The 23,018-nt window shown below is 35.1% G+C and overlaps 3 protein-coding genes across 6 annotated transcripts in view; all 3 read right to left on the bottom strand.

Annotated features, from left to right (window-relative positions):
* Window positions 1–1,115: 1,115 nt before the first annotated feature.
* On the bottom strand, window positions 1,116–3,415 carry LOC138315652 (toll-like receptor 2 type-2). The gene has a single exon (XM_069256832.1). It carries the CDS (start codon window positions 3,268–3,270, stop codon window positions 2,092–2,094), a length of 1,179 nt encoding a protein of 392 aa, XP_069112933.1. The 5' UTR covers window positions 3,271–3,415; the 3' UTR covers window positions 1,116–2,091.
* Window positions 3,416–3,665: 250 nt separating this feature from the next.
* Window positions 3,666–14,896, bottom strand: LOC138315651 (toll-like receptor 13). Its single transcript, XM_069256831.1, is given in 3 exon segments — window positions 3,666–3,848; window positions 3,850–5,885; window positions 14,497–14,896. Coding segments are annotated over 2 exon segments (2,061 nt in total). The 5' UTR covers window positions 5,791–5,885; window positions 14,497–14,896; the 3' UTR covers window positions 3,666–3,728.
* A 2,166-nt stretch (window positions 14,897–17,062) lies between these two features.
* The window catches only part of LOC138315649 (uncharacterized), a 44,391-nt gene continuing 38,435 nt past the window's right edge, over window positions 17,063–23,018 (bottom strand). For 3 of the 4 annotated variants that reach the window (XM_069256828.1, XM_069256829.1, XM_069256827.1), the window contains 2 exons: window positions 20,217–20,282; window positions 17,063–19,568 (listed from right to left, as the gene is read on the bottom strand). In XM_069256828.1, coding sequence (XP_069112929.1) covers window positions 18,348–19,568; window positions 20,217–20,219 — 1,224 coding nt within the window. In that variant the 5' untranslated portion in view covers window positions 20,220–20,282 and the 3' untranslated portion in view covers window positions 17,063–18,347. Of the gene's footprint in view, window positions 19,569–20,216; window positions 20,283–21,769; window positions 22,011–23,018 lie in introns of those variants that run through there. The other variant, XM_069256830.1, reaches the window with a different exon arrangement.

The following is a 23,018-nucleotide window of genomic DNA, read 5'->3' as shown; positions in this document are numbered from 1 at the left end:
TATCACTGAAACATGCTACTGAAGACACCAAGAAACACACCCACCGATCATATTATACTGACAACGGGCAAACCAGTCGTCCTACTCCCTGTATGCTGAGCTCTAAGCAGGAACAGAAACTACCACTGTACGACTTTTATGGAATATGGACAGAACCCATGCAGTGTCTACCTCACTAAAGGGCAAACGCTGAAAAGTGAGGCGGTGTCAAGGGAGACGTTAGGAAGAACAAAGTTAGTTAAGAAAGAGAGAAAAGATAATATCCTGAATTTAGTCGCCTTTTACGATCTACAATAGAGGCAACAGGTACAATTCTAACGCCCTACCTGCAGGGCCATGATTGTATAGAGATTATCGTAACAATTATGATAACACAGAAAACATTATGGAAACTTAATGATCATCAACTTGAATAGATATTACATAACGTGATTCCTGAATATTTGCGTGCTTAGATATCTATAAATTATGGGAAACTGATAACCCGTTTTACTTAATGTGGTAAAATAATCTAATAAATAAAAAAGTGATAACACAAATTCGATGTTGGCCGACATGTTTTCCAATGGCGTCAGTTTTAAACTTTACGATCTTGTACTATAAAGTGTTATAAGACGTTAACAAAATAACTAGCCTACTATGACCTTTTTTGGCTTTGCATATAACCCTGTTATTTTCTTTGCGGGTAGGTACTAGTATATATCGATTGTGGCGTCATTACTTTGTGAGCAAAAATTAAGTTGTTTTCTCTGACAAATATGACGTGACAGTCATGAACACATGACGTAACTCTGTAAAATGCAAAACAGAATGGCAATCAACTCGGATAGCTGATCGTCTTCCACGTGATCAAGTAGAACAACACACTGTCTCCTTCCGGTATACCCATTGGTACAATATATATACTCAGCAAAGTAAGTTAAGGCGCCTCACAAGTTAGGGGAGTACATTTTAACCAAACAAATTGATTTTTATAATGATTTATCACCAGCAGTATCCTATCATTGATTCAAAATGGACGCTTTAAAAAGTTATCTTATACCCCAAAGATGTGACCCTTATTTTGCTGAGTATATATTGAAAAAGACAAAATACATATACCATAAACGAAGCGGTGTGGACCACATGTAATGAATATACTTTAGTGTTTTAATTCATATATACGTGATATTGTGTTAATGTGTTATTATTATTAACTCTCATGTCCTCATATCTTTCTGTATCAGATAAGTCTGTCCAGGACAATAAACATACATACTAACAATACATGTTTATTACACAAGCACCTTTGTAAGAAAGCCTAATATGGGGCTTATAGATGCAAAAAACACTAATAGTAAGCGTACTTCATCCCCTTTTTAGTGTCTCGAACCCCCGTATTGTGACATCATAATTGTTACATGACATTATTACGTTGCAAGCATCTTGACGTCATCAACAATGTTGTCCTAAAAGTACGAACCTGTAAGTAGAAAACGCGATTTCTTTAGCAAACAGTTTTCATAAACATGTTATAAAATTATAAAAAAATATTTTTTTGGACCAAAATATTAGTTTCCAGACAATAACTCTCAGAAAACATCAACGTATTTTGATCAAACTTCACTTAACAGTAGCATATGAAAAAATACAGCTTGGGATTGGATTTGGGGTCAAAAGGTCAACTACAAAGGTCACTATTACTATAAAAAGGTTGTTTCACAAAATATTAGTTTCAAGAAGATAACATGAGAAAACATCAACGGATTTTGTTTAAATTTCATACAAAGGTAACGCAGGGGATAGCAAAGCTTGGGATTCGATTTGGGGTCAAAAGGTCACTGTAACTAAAAATAGTTTGTTTCACAAATTTTCGTTTCCGGACGATAACTTGAGACAGAATTTGTTCAAACTTCACACAATGATAGCATAACTTAAACAATAATAAATGGCCATAGCTTAGAAAAAATATAATCAACGACAGGGGGAATGTGTTGCTTGCAACACTTACTGTAAGCTTGCTATTTGAATTCTAACATTTAAATGATGCAGAATTGAAAGGAAACGGGCACTGTAAAACATAACTCCATATAGTTCGATATCTATGATTCGTCACTGGATTGCGTCTAAGAGTTTTTGAAAGAATTTCGGCCGATGTCGTTTCTCATTGTCCCACGTTATATAGGTAACCGTATCCAAGAGGTTCCGAATAGTATCACTGACGGGTCGCTGAAGGATATCCTCCAGCATAATGATAACGACAGTAGACGTGCCTTGAGTTAAAATCCTTTGGTAAGCGGTCGTAGCTTCGAATAAACACCACTCACTTCTGGAGAAATTATGGGAGAAAATCAGTAAGACTTTCCTGCTTGCTTTCATATTATCTGTAATATTGTCCGCGATGAAATTCCCGGGTAAGAAATCTCTTTCGTGAAGACAAAGTCGTAGCTTTCGCTGTTTTTCCAAGAACGGTAGTAAATGATTTATTACCCATCCTCTGTCATCCACATGATGAGCCACGAATGCGTCGTATAGGAATTCTTCGCCGTCTGGCAGACGATTGTATGGCTGTAACGATCGTACCAGGTACATCCTGTGTTTGATATGGTACCGACCTTTATACACAATGGCTGCAAGTAACAAAAGAACTCCAGTTAAACAACTAATTCCAATGGCAACGACATCCCACGAACTTAATTCACTTTTATCACATTCATATCTATCAGGTTTATATTCGTTAATTGTAAAGTTTTTCCACTTATCTGGATACAAGCATGTATATAGTTCTGGGTAATTATTGCCGAGCTTTGCTGTGTTTTTGGCAAGCCAGTCCCTAAACCACACTATATCACAAGTGCATTGCAGTGGGTTACTTGTCGCCGTGAAATATTCTAAGTTTTTCCAGATATGTGATGGAAACATATCTTTTACAAACACTGCAATTTGATTCCTGGTAAGAACAATTTTTTGTAAATTATGACCTTTGAATAGATCATTGTTCCACGTTTTTATATAATTTCCAAACAAATCGAGTTTTTTCAATTGTTTCATTGTTGACAAAAAAGATATGTTCCACACGATTCCGTTCTTGATTTTAAAATCTATCATGTTTGTTAAATTTGAAAACATTCGCGAAAGATCATCGGGTATATCTTTGAAAATAACATTAGTAAAATGTAGCGTCTGCAGATTTGGAGTAGAGTTGAACATGTCGATGTGCTTTTCTTGTAGGTATAGCTGTTCGCTGGTTGTTAGGCGGAGTTCAGTAAGGGTAGACGAGTTAAAAGCCATTGGTTCAATTTCCACTCTGCCAGTCACGTACCTCAGCAAGACTCTTCTGATACTCGGAAGCCGAGAAAAGACGTTATTAGGAATTTTGAAAATATGGTTATTATTGCTCAAAATGAGGCTTCCTAAATGAGAGAGGCAATGTCCTTCTGAATTGAAAACAGAAATATCTGATAGGTAATTCCATGAGAGATCCAAAAGTTGAAGTTTATTTGGAGGACTGGAGTCGTTCACACAGAACGTCAGGCCGTTAGACTCTATTCTGTTATCTGTCAAATTCAAGAATTGAATGTGGCCTAAATTGGCAGTGAACGGAAATGTATGCTTGCTAACATTTGTCTGTCAGGTCAAGATTACGGAGATTCTAAAATCCAATTAGCCAAACAGTTTAAATGATGCAGAATTGAAAGGAAACGGGCACTGTAAAACATAACTCCATATAGTTCGATATCTATGATTCGTCACTGGATTGCGTCTAAGAGTTTTTGAAAGAATTTTTGTCGTTTCTCATTGTCCCACGTTATATAGGTAACCGTATCCAAGAGGTTCCGAATAGTATCACTGACGGGTCGCTGAAGGATAATCCTCCAGCATAATGATAACGACAGTAGACGTGCCTTGAGTTAAAATCCTTTGGTAAGCGGTCGTAGCTTCGAATAAACACCACTCACTTCTGGAGAAATTATGGGAGAAAATCAGTAAGACTTTCCTGCTTGCTTTCATATTATCTGTAATATTGTCCGCGATGAAATTCCCGGGTAAGAAATCTCTTTCGTGAAGACAAAGTCGTAGCTTTCGCTGTTTTTCCAAGAACGGTAGTAAATGATTTATTACCCATCCTCTGTCATCCACATGATGAGCCACGAATGCGTCGTATAGGAATTCTTCGCCGTCTGGCAGACGATTGTATGGCTGTAACGATCGTACCAGGTACATCCTGTGTTTGATATGGTACCGACCTTTATACACAATGGCTGCAAGTAACAAAAGAACTCCAGTTAAACAACTAATTCCAATGGCAACGACATCCCACGAACTTAATTCACTTTTATCACATTCATATCTATCAGGTTTATATTCGTTAATTGTAAAGTTTTTCCACTTATCTGGATACAAGCATGTATATAGTTCTGGGTAATTATTGCCGAGCTTTGCTGTGTTTTTGGCAAGCCAGTCCCTAAACCACACTATATCACAAGTGCATTGCAGTGGGTTACTTGTCGCCGTGAAATATTCTAAGTTTTTCCAGATATGTGATGGAAACATATCTTTTACAAACACTGCAATTTGATTCCTGGTAAGAACAATTTTTTGTAAATTATGACCTTTGAATAGATCATTGTTCCACGTTTTTATATAATTTCCAAACAAATCGAGTTTTTTCAATTGTTTCATTGTTGACAAAAAAGATATGTTCCACACGATTCCGTTCTTGATTTTAAAATCTATCATGTTTGTTAAATTTGAAAACATTCGCGAAAGATCATCGGGTATATCTTTGAAAATAACATTAGTAAAATGTAGCGTCTGCAGATTTGGAGTAGAGTTGAACATGTCGATGTGCTTTTCTTGTAGGTATAGCTGTTCGCTGGTTGTTAGGCGGAGTTCAGTAAGGGTAGACGAGTTAAAAGCCATTGGTTCAATTTCCACTCTGCCAGTCACGTACCTCAGCAAGACTCTTCTGATACTCGGAAGCCGAGAAAAGACGTTATTAGGAATTTTGAAAATATGGTTATTATTGCTCAAAATGAGGCTTCCTAAATGAGAGAGGCAATGTCCTTCTGAATTGAAAACAGAAATATCTGATAGGTAATTCCATGAGAGATCCAAAAGTTGAAGTTTATTTGGAGGACTGGAGTCGTTCACACAGAACGTCAGGCCGTTAGACTCTATTCTGTTATCTGTCAAATTCAAGAATTGAATGTGGCCTAAATTGGCAGTGAACGGAAATGTATCTAACATATTGTCTGTCAGGTCAAGATTACGGAGAGAGGGAAATCCAATTAGCCAAACAGTTATATTGACTCTTTTGATTAAGTTCTTTCGTAGGCTTAGCTTGTTGACACTACTAAAAGGGCTCCCAACTTCAAGCAGTCTTCTTAGACCGACATCGTCCAAATTTAAATGTGTTAATTTTGTTTCCGTCAAAGCATTTGAAAGTTCCTCAATGGAGAGATTCTTATTCCCGCTTATATTCAAATGTTTCAACAAAGGGAAGTGTACAAACGCATCAGAGGAAACGTACTTAATGTGGCAGTAGTCAAGCTTTATGGTTGTTATAGTCAACGTTTTAACGTTCACAAAAATATCCTTTGAAACAGTCTTGAAGTTGTTTCGGGTAAGAAGGATGCGCGTGATGTTAGAGGGCAGAACCGGAACTACCGACAGATTGAGGTTGCTGCAATCGGCAGTAAAGTTATTGCATTTGCAAATCAAACATTCTCCGCTTGATATTGATGGGAATGTCGATGCAGACGCGCACACAGTGATAATGAATAATGTTGCAAACATTTGGAAACTCATCTTGATAATTCGACGTTATAGATCAAGCTTGGACGAGGCAGTAAATGGCCACAGTACGTTCGATTTAGACTGCGTTTCAGCAGACGTTGTATAACCTGAAATAAGACAGAAGATAAGCATTAAACGTTCTGAAATTACAAAGTGAAACACAATTGCAATAACAAAGAAAGTAAGAAATTTAATGCAAGAAGTTTAAAGGTACAATTTCAAGGATTTTCCAATACATTAGTTTTGTTTCAATTCAATACCCAACGTCGTTGTATCTATTGTGACGTCACAATAACATCAGTGTTTCAAGCCGGGACCCAAGTTAAAACTTAGAAACGCGCTCCCCATTAAAATTTTCAACACATATACATATACTGTATATATCATATCATGGCTTTTTGTTTTAAATTATACCATAATTATTTTTATTAATGCGGAACAGATAAGTGAGAAGAAAGACGTTAGTAGATAAAGAAAGAGGGATAGTAGACATACCATCAGTAGTTTACAACTTATTTACAATCATTTGATACATGTTTTTTATAAAAATAACTTCAAATATTTGCGCCATTTGACACTTTAAAAACTAACAACAGTCCAAAACTTTCAACTTTTCTAGAGGTATGAAAAGAATCGACCAATTTAAAATACGGATTCAGAGTATGAAAATAAAGAAAACTAGAATTTATCACTGGACAATTTGACGGGCTTTTCACCAAAAAGGATTTTCTTTCACGGACATTCATATTAACAAACGTGTTACAGGTCCAATTTCAGGACTCTATGCCTTTCAGAACTTCAGAAGAAGTCATCTGAAAATTTTAGGATTTTTAGCCAATATGACCTTGAATGAAGGTCAAGGTCAATTATATTATCAAACGTGGTAGGCATTTATGTAAGTATGCTACAGACTTATATAAGGTCTCTGGGTCTTCTAGAACTTGAGAAGACGATTTTAAATGATTTTGTTTTCCAGAAAATTGCACTTTTAAACTTTGACCCTTATTCCAACCGGAAGTTTACGTTTTACAGAAAAGTGTTACATTAGTTATTTGCTCCATTTTTTATTTCACATAACAGATCCAAAGCAGAAAGAAATGCGTCAAGCCGTCAACGAGATATTGACATAATTTTAAAACAGGAAGTGAGTTCATAGTGGCCATATTGAATGTCCGACTAGCATAGAAATGCTGCTGTCACACCTTCAACTCATGCTCTACAATATGGTGACTTGAACATTGGTATATCTCTTGACATTTCGGAGATCCTTTGTTTACAAGTTTCTGTACAGAAGAATAATAAAAAACAGAACAAAAACAACAAGTCTTTTCACCCATATGTGAAAAGGCTTATAAATATGTATGAATTAATAATGAAAAACATAAGTATGATAGGTTGGTCGATCCAAGCCTAATTCGTCAGTTACGCTCCATGTTTGTCAGATACTCACCATTTACCTAAAAATCATAACTCAGTTACGCACATTTAAATTTCAGTTACCCACTAAATGTCAATTTTGTGGTGACTGGTTTCGCTTATTCATAGTCATTTACGTATGCGTTACGCTTCGGATTTTATTTTTATACAAAAATGATTCGTGAGACACGAATAAAAACCTTTAAACTATCGCAAATAACGTAAAATGAAACATGCGAAATCTGACCTAAATCACCGTCATCATTTTTATGGAGGCGTGTGTAATACACGCCTGCCATCATGGAATCACTCTTGTTTTCAATGATCACCGGAACACTATGCCTTGGTAATCCTATCGACAGTTTCCGGAAATACGGGAGATAACTTTACACTGTGTATTGCAACATACGCTGTGTATTGTACAGCAGCCTATACTAACTGTTAGAAGTTCTCCGTTTATCACATGTTTCAGTCACATTCATGTTTCAGTCACATTATAATTTCCCACTTAATTACTTCAGACTTATTTTCAATGTTACAATAAGGTATTAATTATTCTCACCGAAAGTGTGTCTCAATATCGGTACTTATACTAGTGAGTACGCTAAAATATCTGTTAGCCTTACTAACCTACGGCAGACTAACTTACAAACAGCGAATCTAACAGTAATTGCATATAAACTTGTTTGTAAGTAAAAATAATCCAACTGACAATAAATGCCTTTTCAGTTACGGGTATTTAATCGAATATTGATAGGCCCATCCACTAATATTTTATAAAAATGAACTAGAATTCCCTTAAACTGACGAACATGTCAACAAGAACAGTCCGTACAAAGGGAGACAACTGTTACAAACTCTGCCGACGCGCTACCATGCAATGTATAACCGAGAAAATCACACGTGTTCACTGCTTCACTCATGTTTCCGGGGACGCCATCATGGCTTCTGCTGTTGATATTACGGCATATATTTGTAATTATAAGTGCAATGTCATGATATTTAGATATCACAGGCCTAAAAGGATATAATCTGACAATGATTTATTCAATTTGACCGAACGAAAATCTGACGTTCATGAAGAACGACGAGGTCCTATTGCTATTACCTGACGCCATGTTGGTCCTGGAATGGCTGGCGAGTTTACAGCCGTGAGTGATGATAATTTTGTTTTCGAAACTTCAATAAACCTTTGATATACTTCATTTAAAGTTGATAAGATTATTTTCGTGCATTTTTCAACGGCAAATAATGTACTAACATCCTACAATAAACACACTACTCGGAACGAAAGAAAGTGAAAGAAGCGGTGAACGGGCAGTGAACCGGCACGGAAAAAGCAGTGTTTTACAGAGCAAATATATTGATGGATCCACGATACAGATATTTCAGGTAATTTGTGCATATATTGTTTTTTTAAGTTATAAAAAGTCGGCCATATTTTGAGTAAAACTACACAGTGATGCTATCATTTCCAAATATTATTCGACATGAGGACTTCAAAAATTAATAAAAACGTTTACATGCCAGAAAATGGGCGAGTTAACTTCCATTATTGTTTTACCTATGTACGACATATGTATATGTAATATATATTCCTAGGTATGATCAGGCATATTTTATTTTCATTTGCTTTTACATCTTCATTTTAAAAATGGAGGTGACAATAAAAAAGCTAGTAGCTAGCATAGATGTACGGGGTTTCCATAATTTAAATCACAATCCAACTAACGGATGTCCTAACCTGATTGACAGTAAGACAATACCAAATACCCTATATAGCCCACCGAATAGCAAATTGCTCGCGGCCAGGTAATTACAGGTGAGTTCGATGAATGGCCTTGTGTACAGGAAAACAACATCTTGGTCCAGGTATTACATAACCATCAAACTAAAGGCATGGCTAATTATATATCTATATCGGTGTATCTATTCGTATGTCGATTAAAAATTGAAAGCGACCGCACTGTCTAAAAATAGTTTGTTTTGCTTAATATTTCAATATTTTGATCTTTTATAACATCAAAAATAAATTCTTTCTACCACACGTTGAAAATATTACGGAATTGAAATAAATGTATCTCAATTTATTCGGTTAGCAACACACAACGCAATGTTTGTAATGATCAATCATCGGTGTCAGGGTGTGTACGCACGTCAAGCATCATATCATCGATGCTTTAATCAAGGATTTCTTTACTTCTTACGTAACATTTCATTTTACAGTAACAAACTTTTCAATTCACAATTTATCAAAGAACTATAGAAAAATATTATCTAGTTAAAACTTATTCGTTGCTGAACTCCTCGACAAAAAAATCCGAAACTTTTATTTCTGTGCGGATTTTCTTTCATAATTTCACGAAGATACCTGCTACTAGAGCATAAATTAGAGTATTTGAAACATCAAATTTCACTCTTTTAGTTATTTACATTCGAGCCAAAGTTATTGTACGATTAACTTCATTCAAAAGTAATCATTAAAAATCGTTGATCGGCTTTTCCTGTAACCGTCGATATAAGTGATAGCACATCAGTTATAGTAGAGCTATAAGCCACGGACTATTATGACGTCACACGGTTTAGAGCTAGAAAATATGCATAATCGGGTGGTCAGAAAATTTGACCTCAATATCGACGGCTTACAGATTATTCCGGTCGCGCGCGGCACGGAGAGGTTTCTACACGTGCTAATAAAGCCATTTCAAGCATAAACTGAAATTATCATTTTGACTGCACAAATCACTTGACCTGTAAATCTGTGAAGACAATCACTTGTTAATCTGCAGTTGTGTTCACTTGATAGTTGATGTAGATATATGGTATGCTTGAATGATATATGATAAGTTAAAAGTTTTATCTGTCTAAAAGAGTCACTTGATCTGCAAAACTGTGAAGACAATATCTTGTTTATTTGCAGATGTTGTATATTCTATACAAAGGGATATTCTGTTAAGATATTAACTAGTACATGTACTTTCATTGCAACAAAATGTAATATTCCAATCCAGTTTTAACTTCTGTAAATTGAAATCAGGGATATCAATGCTTATATCTAATATCCTGAGTTGGGTTAGATGTTTTTATGGAATATCCCTTGAGAAAAATTGTTGGACATTGATTTCAACTTCACCTTACACTGTTGTTAAACATTTACAAATTGACACTGGATTTGGCAATATTTGATTGCTGTGTTCATTAATGACATGGACGGCCTCCGATGTATGTTGTGTGTAGCATGCATAGACTGCGCTGTATTTGTTGGGTCTTCTTTTATAGTGGAACCCTTGCCCTTTCATTGTGCTACATGTATAATGATATCACTGGAACATGCCGCTGAAGGCACCCAAGCATCCTAACACACTTGGTCACATTAAACTGACAATGGGTCAGCCAGTCGTTCTACTGCCAGTATATGCTGAGTTCAGCAGGAGCATAACCACCACTTTCATACACTTTGCCCAGATGGTTGAAAGTTCAACCACGATTGAAATTTAAAACATGTAAAAACCAACACAAACTTTCAACAGGAATATACATTAGTCTTGCATCATTTTCATTCTATATATCATCATTCATTGTTCATATATATTTCTCATGCAATATTTTCAAAATCATTGGAGCATTTATTTTTAACAACCTTATAAGATTAAACATTTCCATTATTTAACCAATTTGTAAATATTTGATCCACATTATCCTATAATAAACAACAGTCATTCTGCGAAAGTACGGAATTTTCAATCTGTTATTTCAATCAATATTGATTAAAAATAACCTGAACATGTACTATTACCTCTATTATGATCTATCTTTAATATTTCAATATATCATTACCCTGTCTAGAATCTGAGCTACGCCTCCTTCAGTACTTTCAGTACTTTGATTGTAAAGCGTAACTACAGGTACCCACATCCGGTTGGGTACAGTAATTTTGGCCTTCGATTGAGCGCTCGCCCCTGTGAGGAAGGCTTTGGATGCTGTCTCCTGGCCGAGACACATCATAGTGGTAGTTTCTGCTACTATGGAGCGCTCAGAATACAGACAATGGGACGACTGGTTTGCCCGTTGTCAGTATAATGTGACTAGGTGGGGTGTGTTGCTCGGTGTCTTCGGTTGCATACTTCAGTGATATAATAGTATAATAAAAATGGGGACGAGTTCCATCGTACAAGAAGACACAACACGAATATACTGCAGTCTCCCAAAACATGCACCTCGCATTTCACACACGCAACACACCGCATACATGGAAGGCTGTCCTTAAATGACACTGGCTGTTAATAGGGAGTTATTAATAAAATACAAACAAACAAACAAAATGTCCCTGCACATGGGCTTTCTCTCATCACAACACTGACACCAGTCTTCATTTTATGATACTCTAAAAACATTTGGCACTTAGAAATAACACAAACTTTCAACCATTTTTCCTTGCAGCCTATTCATATAAAATCGCCTTTATCTTTAATTTTGATTCATGAATAAAATAAGTAAGGCATCAAATTTATTGTGCATGGCATAATTAACGATTTTAATGTTTTGGTTATCACGTATTTGTTCAGCCTGATCGGCTTTTAATTGTTCATTATACATAAAGTTTTATAAATACACGATATTATATGTCAGCATTGTTTGTTAGAAGAAAAAACCAACACCGACTTTTTAAAGTATATCTATTCGATACATTCATTTACCTAACTTGTAGTTTAGAAGATGTTTTCCCCATAGAACATGTTAAATACCGATAGATCATCTCCTCATGGATATACTAAGCATATTAAAGTGTTTGTACACAGAAGTATTTCATTTTGAAACAATAGGTTGGGTGATCCTCATATTGGTGAAATATCAATATCACATGTTATCATATACACGTTCTCGTTGATAAACGGTTTTATCTATCCAACACCAATTACGCTTCTGTTTAAAGAAAATTACTACAGAGCAGGCCCATACTTATGAACACCTTTATAATATCTGCACCTTATAAGTTTCATTTCACGGCGCCTTAGCATTTAAATCACTTGGTGGTATTTAGAGCTTCAGTTTTTTCCAGTTGATTAGATACACAGAAGAAAATATGAAGTTATGTTAAGTTTGCTAAATTCTAAACAAAATCAATGAAAAAGATTGTTTAACTTGATTTCACAATATGTTATAACTCCAGTACAGTATCTGTAGAATTGAAACTCCTAATTGCCCATCGAAATCAATTAAATTTATAAAGATCATGAATCCTCCAAATAAAAAATATGACATAAGCAGAAAAAAATGTTTGGACAACACAAAATTAATGCACTATACGACTTCTTGTTTTTATGATTTATGTACGTGTAGATGAAAGCATCTCTGAAAAGGGACATTTTATAATTACTTTTATCACTGTAGAGTATTAAGTGAAATGGTAGACCACAACTTGGTTTCTTGTTTAGACCGTGTATAGTCTTAATACTGCAACGTCAACGGAAATACTACTACAGTACTGCCAAATTGTTGGTATTGTTTGGTAATGAATACCATATCATGTGTCAAATGTGCGTCAAATTGGAATGCTGGTTTAAACTTAGGTCCACAGGCTTCAAGCTATTGAAGTTTATAATCTTATGGTCAGTTTACTAGCATATAATAATGTCTCAGTATACACATCCCCTAGTGTCCTGACTGTGATTATAAATTACCTGCCCCGCATCAAATCCAACTGCTTATGTTAAGGAAATAGAAAATATTAATAATAAAAAATCCTACATAAACAAAAACGAAAATTCACTCAAATATAAATTTTTCCGGTTATATTAATGTAGATCCCATGACCAAAATTTAAAATGTCAAATGTCATTGATAAAGAAGGCATTAATGTTAATTTATTCTTCTTTTTTGAATAGCCATATTTATCGGTTTTTTTAATTTTCTTCCTATCCAAGAAAATGGGTTGCATGTCTTATGCAATGATAAGATGTAATACAACACAAATACATTTTCCTTGTAGCCTAATAGTGTTTATTTTAGTTTACAATTAACATATTAAGATTTTATTGTTATAAGATGAACTGCAGTCAGGAAAACATTACTTCCGCTCCAAAATGCTATATGCCGATTGTTTTCTCACATAAAACCACTCATCCATGAAAAAATATTTCCATATATTTTATCCTAAATACTACAATTATTGATTTTAATCTAATGTTGAAAAATAAATCAAGTTATAATATTTGGGAGTCGACTCGCCATGAGAAAAGAAGAATTTCGGCAGATTCCTTTCTATCTAATTCATTGAGACTGATTAAAGAATTCTCGTTGATAATATCAAATTAATTGATTAACTTTATGGGTAGATCGTGATGTGTTATCAATGTGTTTTGGGGTTTTAGACAGCATACGTGAACGAAATCATATGGCGGTATTCTTGTGACCGAGTGGGGTACTTCTTGGTGTAATCGGCAGCATGCTTCAGTGATATAGCAATAAAGAGCAAGAGATCCACTATACAAGGGGACATAACCTGAATATACCGTATTCTCACACTTCATACTGTGTATGTGTACATGGGAGACCGTCCTTACATGACCTTGACTGTTACAAACAAACAAACGGGTTGTACGAGTATACACACGTTTTTACCCCTGACACGCGAAAGTTGTCCGCCATTTGGGAATTATGCACAAAACACTATGATCAATAGCTATGGTAAATCATAAATATAAAAAAACTGGAAGGGACAATGCAGATTTTAGTGCACTGTATTGATTTTAAACACATACGAGATAAGTATTACGATGTCTCCGTGTTGCACACCTTGTTCCATGTCGTGAGACATAATCTTATTTTCAATTATCTCAGCCAGATCGGCATTTTAAGCAAAATATGAACGTTTTCTCAATTATTATGGTATCAACTCAACATTTCATCGACATTGTGCATGAGTTTTCTCATGTGCTTTAGCCAAAACTATTTTATCCCATGCAACTCATTTTTATTAAATCAAAATGTACAATTTGTGTTTTAGTTCTTACTTGCATTTTCTTATTCTGATCTTTTAGATGCATCATTGTTTATTTCCTAATATTAATGTCTGACTTGTAGTTTGGCCCTAAATGACCTTAGTTGTCGATGGGCCATAAAACTTAAAAAAAAAACCAACAAAATAAAGCAGAAGTTAAATTAAAACCTATCCCAATAATGCTCACGTTCGCATTCAAGTATGATGTTTAGAATATAATTCAAAATGTTATCCAACATATATATGATTAATTTGATAACAACAACCCTTAATTAAGGGATAAACACGCGTTAAATACTTACAAAATTTCCCCTTTTTTAGTCACTCTTCCTCGAAAGTGAAAGAAAACTCTCGTCAGGAATAACCTGGGGTATGTGTATAATCCAACTTCCTGGTCTTATAAATAAAACGGCTGTGTCACATACCTGTATACGCTGTGACTGCCTCGTCTTACATAGTGTGTTTTGTAGAGCCCGTTTTGTATACAACTCTCCACCGGTACGAATGCTTTATCAGAATGCACACTGAAAATGAAGTCCCGTCTGTGTATTTAGACAATCAAATACGAATCCTTTATCGTTTCGTGACAACCAGATCATGTATTGTATTTCAAAAACTGTCTGAATGTTATAGCTGATCTCCTACAGGCTATCGTGGAAGATTAATGTTACACTATACTATCTATGTAGCTAATCCTATTGTATTGACTTGTATTGGTATTACCAGAAACATATATTAATAGAGATTGGAAACTCCTTCTTTGTCTTTGTTGACAGGCAGAGGGACCTCCGGTTTATAGGCATTTTGCCTTGGCTAACTACTTTTAAGTGTATTCTTTTAAACATGATATTTTTGCATCAACACACAGTTTAAACATTATATCATGGTTTGATGTGATCAGTTTTCCCAATTTATGGTATGAAATATGATTTTTGAAAGCACGAAAATAAGCAATTTTACCTGGTTTTTCGACAATCAGACATTCAAAACCGGAAGTGCATTTTGTTTTATTCATAAATAAGTTAAAATATTATTTTTCTTTTCCAAAATCGTACTCAAACCATCTGAAAATTACTAAACTTTCATAACATATCAAAGTTATTCTGCTGTATTTAACTATTTAAGAGTTTATCTAAAAACCCTAGGGACATACAGAGGTACATCTGCTGATCGTAAAAATGGTGGAGTTGCCAATCTCTATGTATATATGTTTCTGGTATTACTGTCCACAGCAGTGGTGACTGGTCAGCAGTTCCGATATGTTCACTTTGTTCCATTGAAATTTTACTTATTGCGATTTATATTCAGCCAATGGCATAGGTATACACCATTTTAGTGTTTTCTGAAAAAAGACATAATTCTAAAGACATAATTGGGGAGTAGATAAAAAGACGTGGAACTGGAAAGACGTGTTTTCTTGTTTCTATTACTAAAATGTAGAGCGAGTTCTCAACCTCTCATCTACGACATGGTGGAGAATCCAAATCCTGTTTGTTGCTGTAATACGAATATAATGTAACTTTTTATCTGTGTTTTGCCTGTGTGGCCGGCGAGTTTTACTCGTCGGTCATGGCTCGCCGGCCAGACATCCAGACATTAGCCATGTGCTTTTTGGCGGGAACTTCCTTTGTGTGCCGACAACATTGTTTTGCTATTTTGCCATTGACATTGTTGAATAATGAATATATAGAAGATTTTTTTATTGGAAATCCGATTTTGAAGTCGCACTTTAATGAATATTTTATAAATAATATTTCCTTGATGACTTTTGTTGATGACGTCACCAACATTGTGAAATAATTTAGTTTACCAGAGGAAAGGGATTCCTGTTTTCTGCCAGAATTTGTGTGATTGTTATTACTGGATCTCTATAGTAATAATGCCATGCCAGATTGGATGTTCAGACATTTACTAAAATTTCCTTGATCGGCTTCGGATCATGTGCACTAGTCACAGCCAGATGTTGTCATACGCCTAACAGGATTCACTTTGATTGACTTGTGTGTTTGAGTTTGTCTATTGTTGACTTTTCACTTTAAGAAGATACACGGTTCCAGTCCGACATTTTAAAACCCATCCTCAACTCTAGATCTACAGAAATTTGAACTGTCACCGAAATGAAAAGAAACGGAACTCTTGATTTAGACATTTGAATAATAGATATATCTGAACTTTTTTTGTATTGAAAGTTATTCATAAATTTGCACCTTTTATCTAGCTCATGATTTTTTTTATTGCCCTTCTGCCATTGATTGATTATATTGCACAACATACATGTTTTCTAAATGCAAATGTCTGTTTTCTCAGATAAATATATCAGAAATATACTATGTTAATTAAGAGCGAAATCTCTGCTGATAATACGTTGAATAACATGTCATATTTGGTAAACATTTCCAGAGATAAGCATATAATTCACACATACCAACTTCTGGAGTTGATGAATGGATGGGGTAGTATTATTCTATTTTGTTAACATTGATTGTAATGGTTTTTTGAAGGTTTTGTGATTTCATTATTGTAATTTGTGACTTTGTTATATATTATGGAATTGTATGATTTTGAGGAACCATAATGCCATGCTGAGATATTTTTCAGCGCGTATATAAAGCTACGGTCAGACTGATAGGGATAGATATAAAGCTGGCAGGTTAATAATATTGTGTATTGTTGATATATTGTAAGTTTTATTATTGTCATTTACTCTATAACTTTAAAATCACATGGCCATATGACGCAACATGTTGATACCTCAACCTCTCATCTACGACAATCGACAACTCAGGTCATTTTGGACCTAACTACAAGTCATGAAGTATGAATGATCCAGACAGAATATAAGCACAAAAAACACAAGAACTAAACACACAGATTTCAAATGATGATATTATAAAAGATTCCATGGGATAAAATAGTTTTGGCTACAGCACATGAGAAAACTCGTGCACAATGTTGATGAAATGATAAAATATTGAGTTGATACGATGACAAGATGGGAAAACGTTTATTTTCTGAAAAGAAACATAATGGGTTTTTTATGTAACGACCCATCCACATCAAGGGTCATTTAGGCCCAAACGAACATCAGCATCGGTACAACTTTTAAAACATTTTAAAAAGTGATAAAAACGTCACATTAATCTAAGATTCATATATGGTATAAACCTATTTCCTTTAGATACATAAAATAATATGACATAAAAAACACGTAACTTTTGAGTCATATAATGCTATATAGAAGCTGTACAAAAGAAGATTTCCCTATAAAAATGTATCTCTTTTGCATAGAATCTGGTTGTATGACGAAACCATGTGATGAAAAAGTTTATTGGTATAACTATGGTTTGTTCAGGTCGTTTTGATCTAATGCATGACCATTATGACGCTATCTGGAAAACACCATGTCATTTTGCGAATAGAAATTAGCTGTTTTATACGAGGAACAATATGTGTTTACTAGATACACATTTCTGTTTTGCTACCGTCTTGTTCATAAACACGAAAAAAACCAAGCAAAAGGCAAATCAAGTCACTCTTATAAGTTTGAAAACAAATTGAACAGGCCGCACACACCAGATGCTTCCTTGTAGTATATATAAAGTGTTAAATATATAAAAATCATTAGAATTCTAAAAAAGTTTTCCTCTGCATGTAAAGGTAAAATGACTATATTCAACCGTAAGTGGAGACTATTATCAAATTTATTTGCAGATCAATAAATATAAATGTAGCTAAACTAGCTAGTATCTTTGCTAGTACTTCATCGCATAAATGATATCGAGCTACATGGAACTAGTAGATATAATGAAAACATTATCACTAACTGTTATTATTATCATTATTATCATAAAACCGGGTAGTCTTCATATCATTATAAATAATTAAATATAAAAAGACGCCCGCTGATGACAAGGCAAATTGAAATATTAAAAACACTATATTAACCAGAAAGCACTGGTCATTTAGAGTGAGACATTGAGTGTGAAAGTAATGTCTTTTGTAATCGGTCTCTGTACTATTATGTATGTGGGAAAACAAATGCAAAAGTTTTCAAAAGAAAACCAAACAAACTTGGCATATCCTAAACTAGTTTGTACAAGTATAGAATAAACTTGTGACTGTTCTCAATGACGGTTCATGCATGCAGCCATCTTCAGTGCAACTTCAGAGGGGGGGCAAGCATATTACCCGGGTACACATCCTCTAATACATTCCGTGAACATGGGAATACGTCACTGTCACCCATACAGTACAGGTTATCAGGGGTCTGCCTTACATAGGCCGACATTATACTAAAGCCACTGTTTGTAATAACTAACAAGTCACACGTCGTTAAAGTGTAGAAATCTATCATACTTGTCGTAAACACGTCACATCCGCCACGACCATGATCCATATTCCCCAACTGGCCTTCCGTAGTTATGATGTTATAACCTTGGAGGTACTTAATGCCGGCATCTCGAACATATTGTTGGTCGGATGCAATGAAAATATCATATTTTGAACGATTCAATTTCGATAAAAAATTCCAGATTTTTGTAAAATTTCTTGGAGCGTTACCAATATCTCCCGCACGTGCATGAGAACATGCTAATAGTTCATGTTTACGTCGTTTCTGGATGCCGTCAAACTTTTCTAAGACTGTTTTACCGGGCTTGAAAAGGTAGTGATACAACCCGGAGTAAATATCAGCATATTGGAGTTTTGTAACCCACGGGAAATCTTCTTGAATATTAGGTCGCATTCTAAAGTCACGTGTCATATCCCAATTCATCCGTATCATTGTGACGTCATCAGTAAAATAGTTTTCAAGATTAGTTTTTACAGAGTTTTCCCTAAGATTGTACGAGTTATTGTCGATCAAATACATGAACTTAGCATTGCTTGGTATTTTAGATTCGTCCAATTTCCAATCATATTTGTTGGGTTCCAGGAGGTTTTCAAATGCGCAAGGTTTGTCATGATTTATTTTAAAATGACGTCGCGATATGATGGCGACACCAAATGTACTGAGCATGCCTGATATTCTGTCTGACCATCCACCACATAGCCCAGGATGTCGTTTGCTACAGTCATACACAAGATACCCGTTTAGAGGACGATTTTTCGGAAAACGAATTTCTGTCTCTTTACCATAAAGTGACCATGGTTTATCCATTGTCGAGTTTCTTGCGAGTATAGGGTTAGCCTGAGGTTTTGTACGCATGTCGTAATCCGAAGGTTTGTCATTATGATTATTTTTGACATCCTCTTTTAGCGACGAAAGTCTAATATTTTTCTTTTGGAAAAATGTGTCAGTCCTGAAATAAATATACATCATCACTATCGTCACGATTATAATTCCGCACTTCGTTGACCGTAGTCTTCGGGGAATCTAAAAAACAAAAGAACACATTTAATTAGATATTCAATATTTGGTATACATTCACAACAGAACGAATCATCAATAACATATCTAAGTGTAGTATTAATGAATCGTTACAAAAATAAGCAGTAATTTACAGCACAAAAATAAAATTAAGCTTTTTTTAATCTTATCAATTATGTTAATTGTAATGATTTGTGCAAAGTTGTGAGTGTAATGATATCCTATAAACGTACTTAGTGCAATCAAATGTTAGCTTGAGCACGTTAGCACAATGATAAATTGACGGAATCGCCATAATGACTATATATATTATAAACGATACAAAGAAATTGCAATTAGTGCAATCCTATAAACATTTCTAGCGTCAAAATAAGATTACCGCTATAATATGTACCTTTAAAGTAACAGATGTAATTGTATGTGTATGTTACATGAAATTAGTATAGTCAGTATTATATGTGTGTTAAGAATGTGTATATAATATGCTTAATGTCAAATGAATATGTGTGTACAGGGGACAGTGGTGTATTGATTTTCCTCTCCAGGAATATCGTAAAAAGCTAATAAGCATTTCAGAAAATTATTTTAAATTATTTTTAATTAGACCTGATCATGTTTTTTATGTTCTCCTTTGGTTTCATCCATCAAACTTACCATGTTTATAAACTGTTGCTTCAAACTTGAGATGAGGTAGCGCTACAAATGCACTTCTGGCTGTATCTGAAAACATTAACATATCACAATGACTACTTACGTGTGAATGTAATAGTACAACAAAATAAACAAACATATTTTAAATGTGTTAAATGTTAATACGGAGTGTCACGAAAAGCAAAAAATACGCGTTCTCTTTTGGTTGTGCTGATAAATTTTACGTTTTATCTCTTTAAGTAAGATGGTCAACATCATACAAATATATTAGTACTTTGCTATTTATGTCAATATATCAGGTAACCCTTTTTGTCACGTCAATATGTAACGAAATCACCGTCTCCTGTTTGTCGAAATAAAGGGATAAAACATAAAATAAAATTGTACGAAATAGTATGTTGTTTAAATGTAAAGGGACTGTTATATTCAGGTGGCGTAATATTGCAGCACTAACGCCTGCCCCTTCGGTGAGAATGATATTGTCGTGTTTGTATTCATTTTAATTAGCATAACGTTCTACCAAAAGCGACCATCCATAACCACTGGATAGATGCGTGTTTGATTGTCAAACATCACATCCCGGGTACAGAAAAAGAGAATGAAATATTAATCTTAGAAGAAGCAAAACAATCTGATAAGCTGTACCTATTTTGGCTAGCCTACCCTCCTGCTACTGCCGATCAAAGGTCTATACCAATCAATTTATTGTTTGTTTTCCTTTCCCATATGTGCCATATCAAGTGTACTACGTGTTTCATACTAAATATTAACTAATTTTTAGCTCACCTGGCCCGAAGGGCCGGTGAGCTTATGTCATGGCGCGGCGTCCGTCGTCGTCCGTCCGTCCGTCCGTCAACATTTAATTTAAATCGCTACTAGTCATAGAGTTCCGCATGGATTGTGACCAAATTTGGCCACAAACAAACTTGGGTGAAGGGGGACAGAATTTGTATAAATTTTGGCTCTGAACTCCCAGGGCCAGGAGGGGCGGGGCCCAATAGGGGTAATAGAGGTAAATCCTATAAATCGCTACTTGTCCTAGAGTTCTGCATGGATTGTAACCAAATTTGGCCACAAATATCCTTGGGGGAAGGGGAACAAAATTTGTATAAATTTTGGCTCTGACCCCCCGGGGTAGGAGGAGCGGGGCCCTATAGGGGTAATAGAGGTAAATCCTATAAATCGCTACTTGTCCTAGAGTTCTACATGGATTGTAACCAAATTTGGCCACAAGCATCCTTGGGGGAAGGGGAACAGAACTTGTATAAATTTTGGCTCTGACCCCCCGGAGGCAGGAAGGGCGGGGCCCAATAAGGGGTAATACAGGTAAATCCTATAAATCGCTACTTGTCCTAGAGTTCCACAAGGATTGTAACCAAATTTGGCCACAGACATCCTTGGGGGAAGGGGAACAGAACTTGTATAAATTTTGGCTCTGACCACCCCCCCGGGGCAGGAGGGGCGGGGCCCAAAAGGGTAATAAGAGGTACATATTCACATTCCTTCAGAAAAGAAACAATGAACCTGTATTCAGAACATGACTTGACATTACAAACCAGGTGAGCGATACAGGCCTCCTGGGTCTCTTGTGTTACATGTGTTGTGGTCTTGAAGTCATGTGGGTTTTTTTTGGGAGAGTGCAGTATGTTCGTGCTTTGAAACAGAACAAACAAATTCACTCAGCCACATTATACTGACAACGAGAAACTCAATCGTCCCTCCATCGAGCAGAAACCACCGCTTCTGAAGACTATGGCGTGTTAGGGAAAACACATAGTCTTCCTAACAGAAGCGAACGATTAAACGAATGCCAAAAAGTGAAACGGCGTCAAGGGAGACTTTAGGAAGAAGAGCAAGAAAAAATAAGATAATATATTTAGCCACCTTTTTCGAACATGCGATAGGGACAGCAGATATGATTTTATAGCCCTATCTTACAATATCAATAATACCGATAATGAATTCGACCTAGATGTCTTACATTAAGTGACATTCTTATCTTGTAAGAGTATTTACAATTATATCTGTCTCGTGTTAGAGTATTTACAATTATATCTGTCTCGTGGTAGAGTATTTACAATTATATCTGTCTCGTGTTAGAGTATTTACAATTATATCTGTCTCGTGTTAGAGTATTTACAATTATATCTGTCTCGTGGTAGAGTATTTACAATTATATCTGTCTCGTGTTAGAGTATTTACAATTATATCTGTCTCGTGTTAGAGTATTTACAATTATATCTGTCTCGTGTTAGAGTATTTACAATTATATCTGTCTCGTGGTAGAGTATTTACAATTATATCTGTCTCGTGGTAGAGTATTTACAATTATATCTGTCTCGTGTTAGAGTATTTACAATTATATCTGTCTCGTGTTAGAGTATTTACAATTATATCTGTCTCGTGTTAGAGTATTTACAATTATATCTGTCTCGTGGTAGAGTATTTACAATTATCTCTGTCTCGTGGTAGAGTATTCACAATTATATCTGTCTCGTGTTAAAGTATTTACAATTATATCTGTCTCGTGTTAGAGTATTTACAATTATATCTGTCTCGTGGTAGAGTATTTACAATTATATCTGTCTCGTGTTAGAGTATTTACAATTATATCTGTCTCGTGTTAGAGTATTTACAATTATATCTGTCTCGTGGTAGAGTATTTACAATTATATCTGTCTCGTGTTAGAGTATTTACAATTAGATCTGTCTCGTGTTAGAGTATTCACAATTATATCTGTCTCGTGTTAAAGTATTTACAATTATATCTGTCTCGTGGTAGAGTATTTACAATTATATCTGTCT

Source organism: Argopecten irradians, chromosome 2 (genome assembly GCF_041381155.1).
Source record: "Argopecten irradians isolate NY chromosome 2, Ai_NY, whole genome shotgun sequence".
NCBI lineage: Eukaryota > Metazoa > Mollusca > Bivalvia > Pectinida > Pectinidae > Argopecten > Argopecten irradians.
This window is presented reverse-complemented; position numbering and strand designations above follow the sequence as displayed.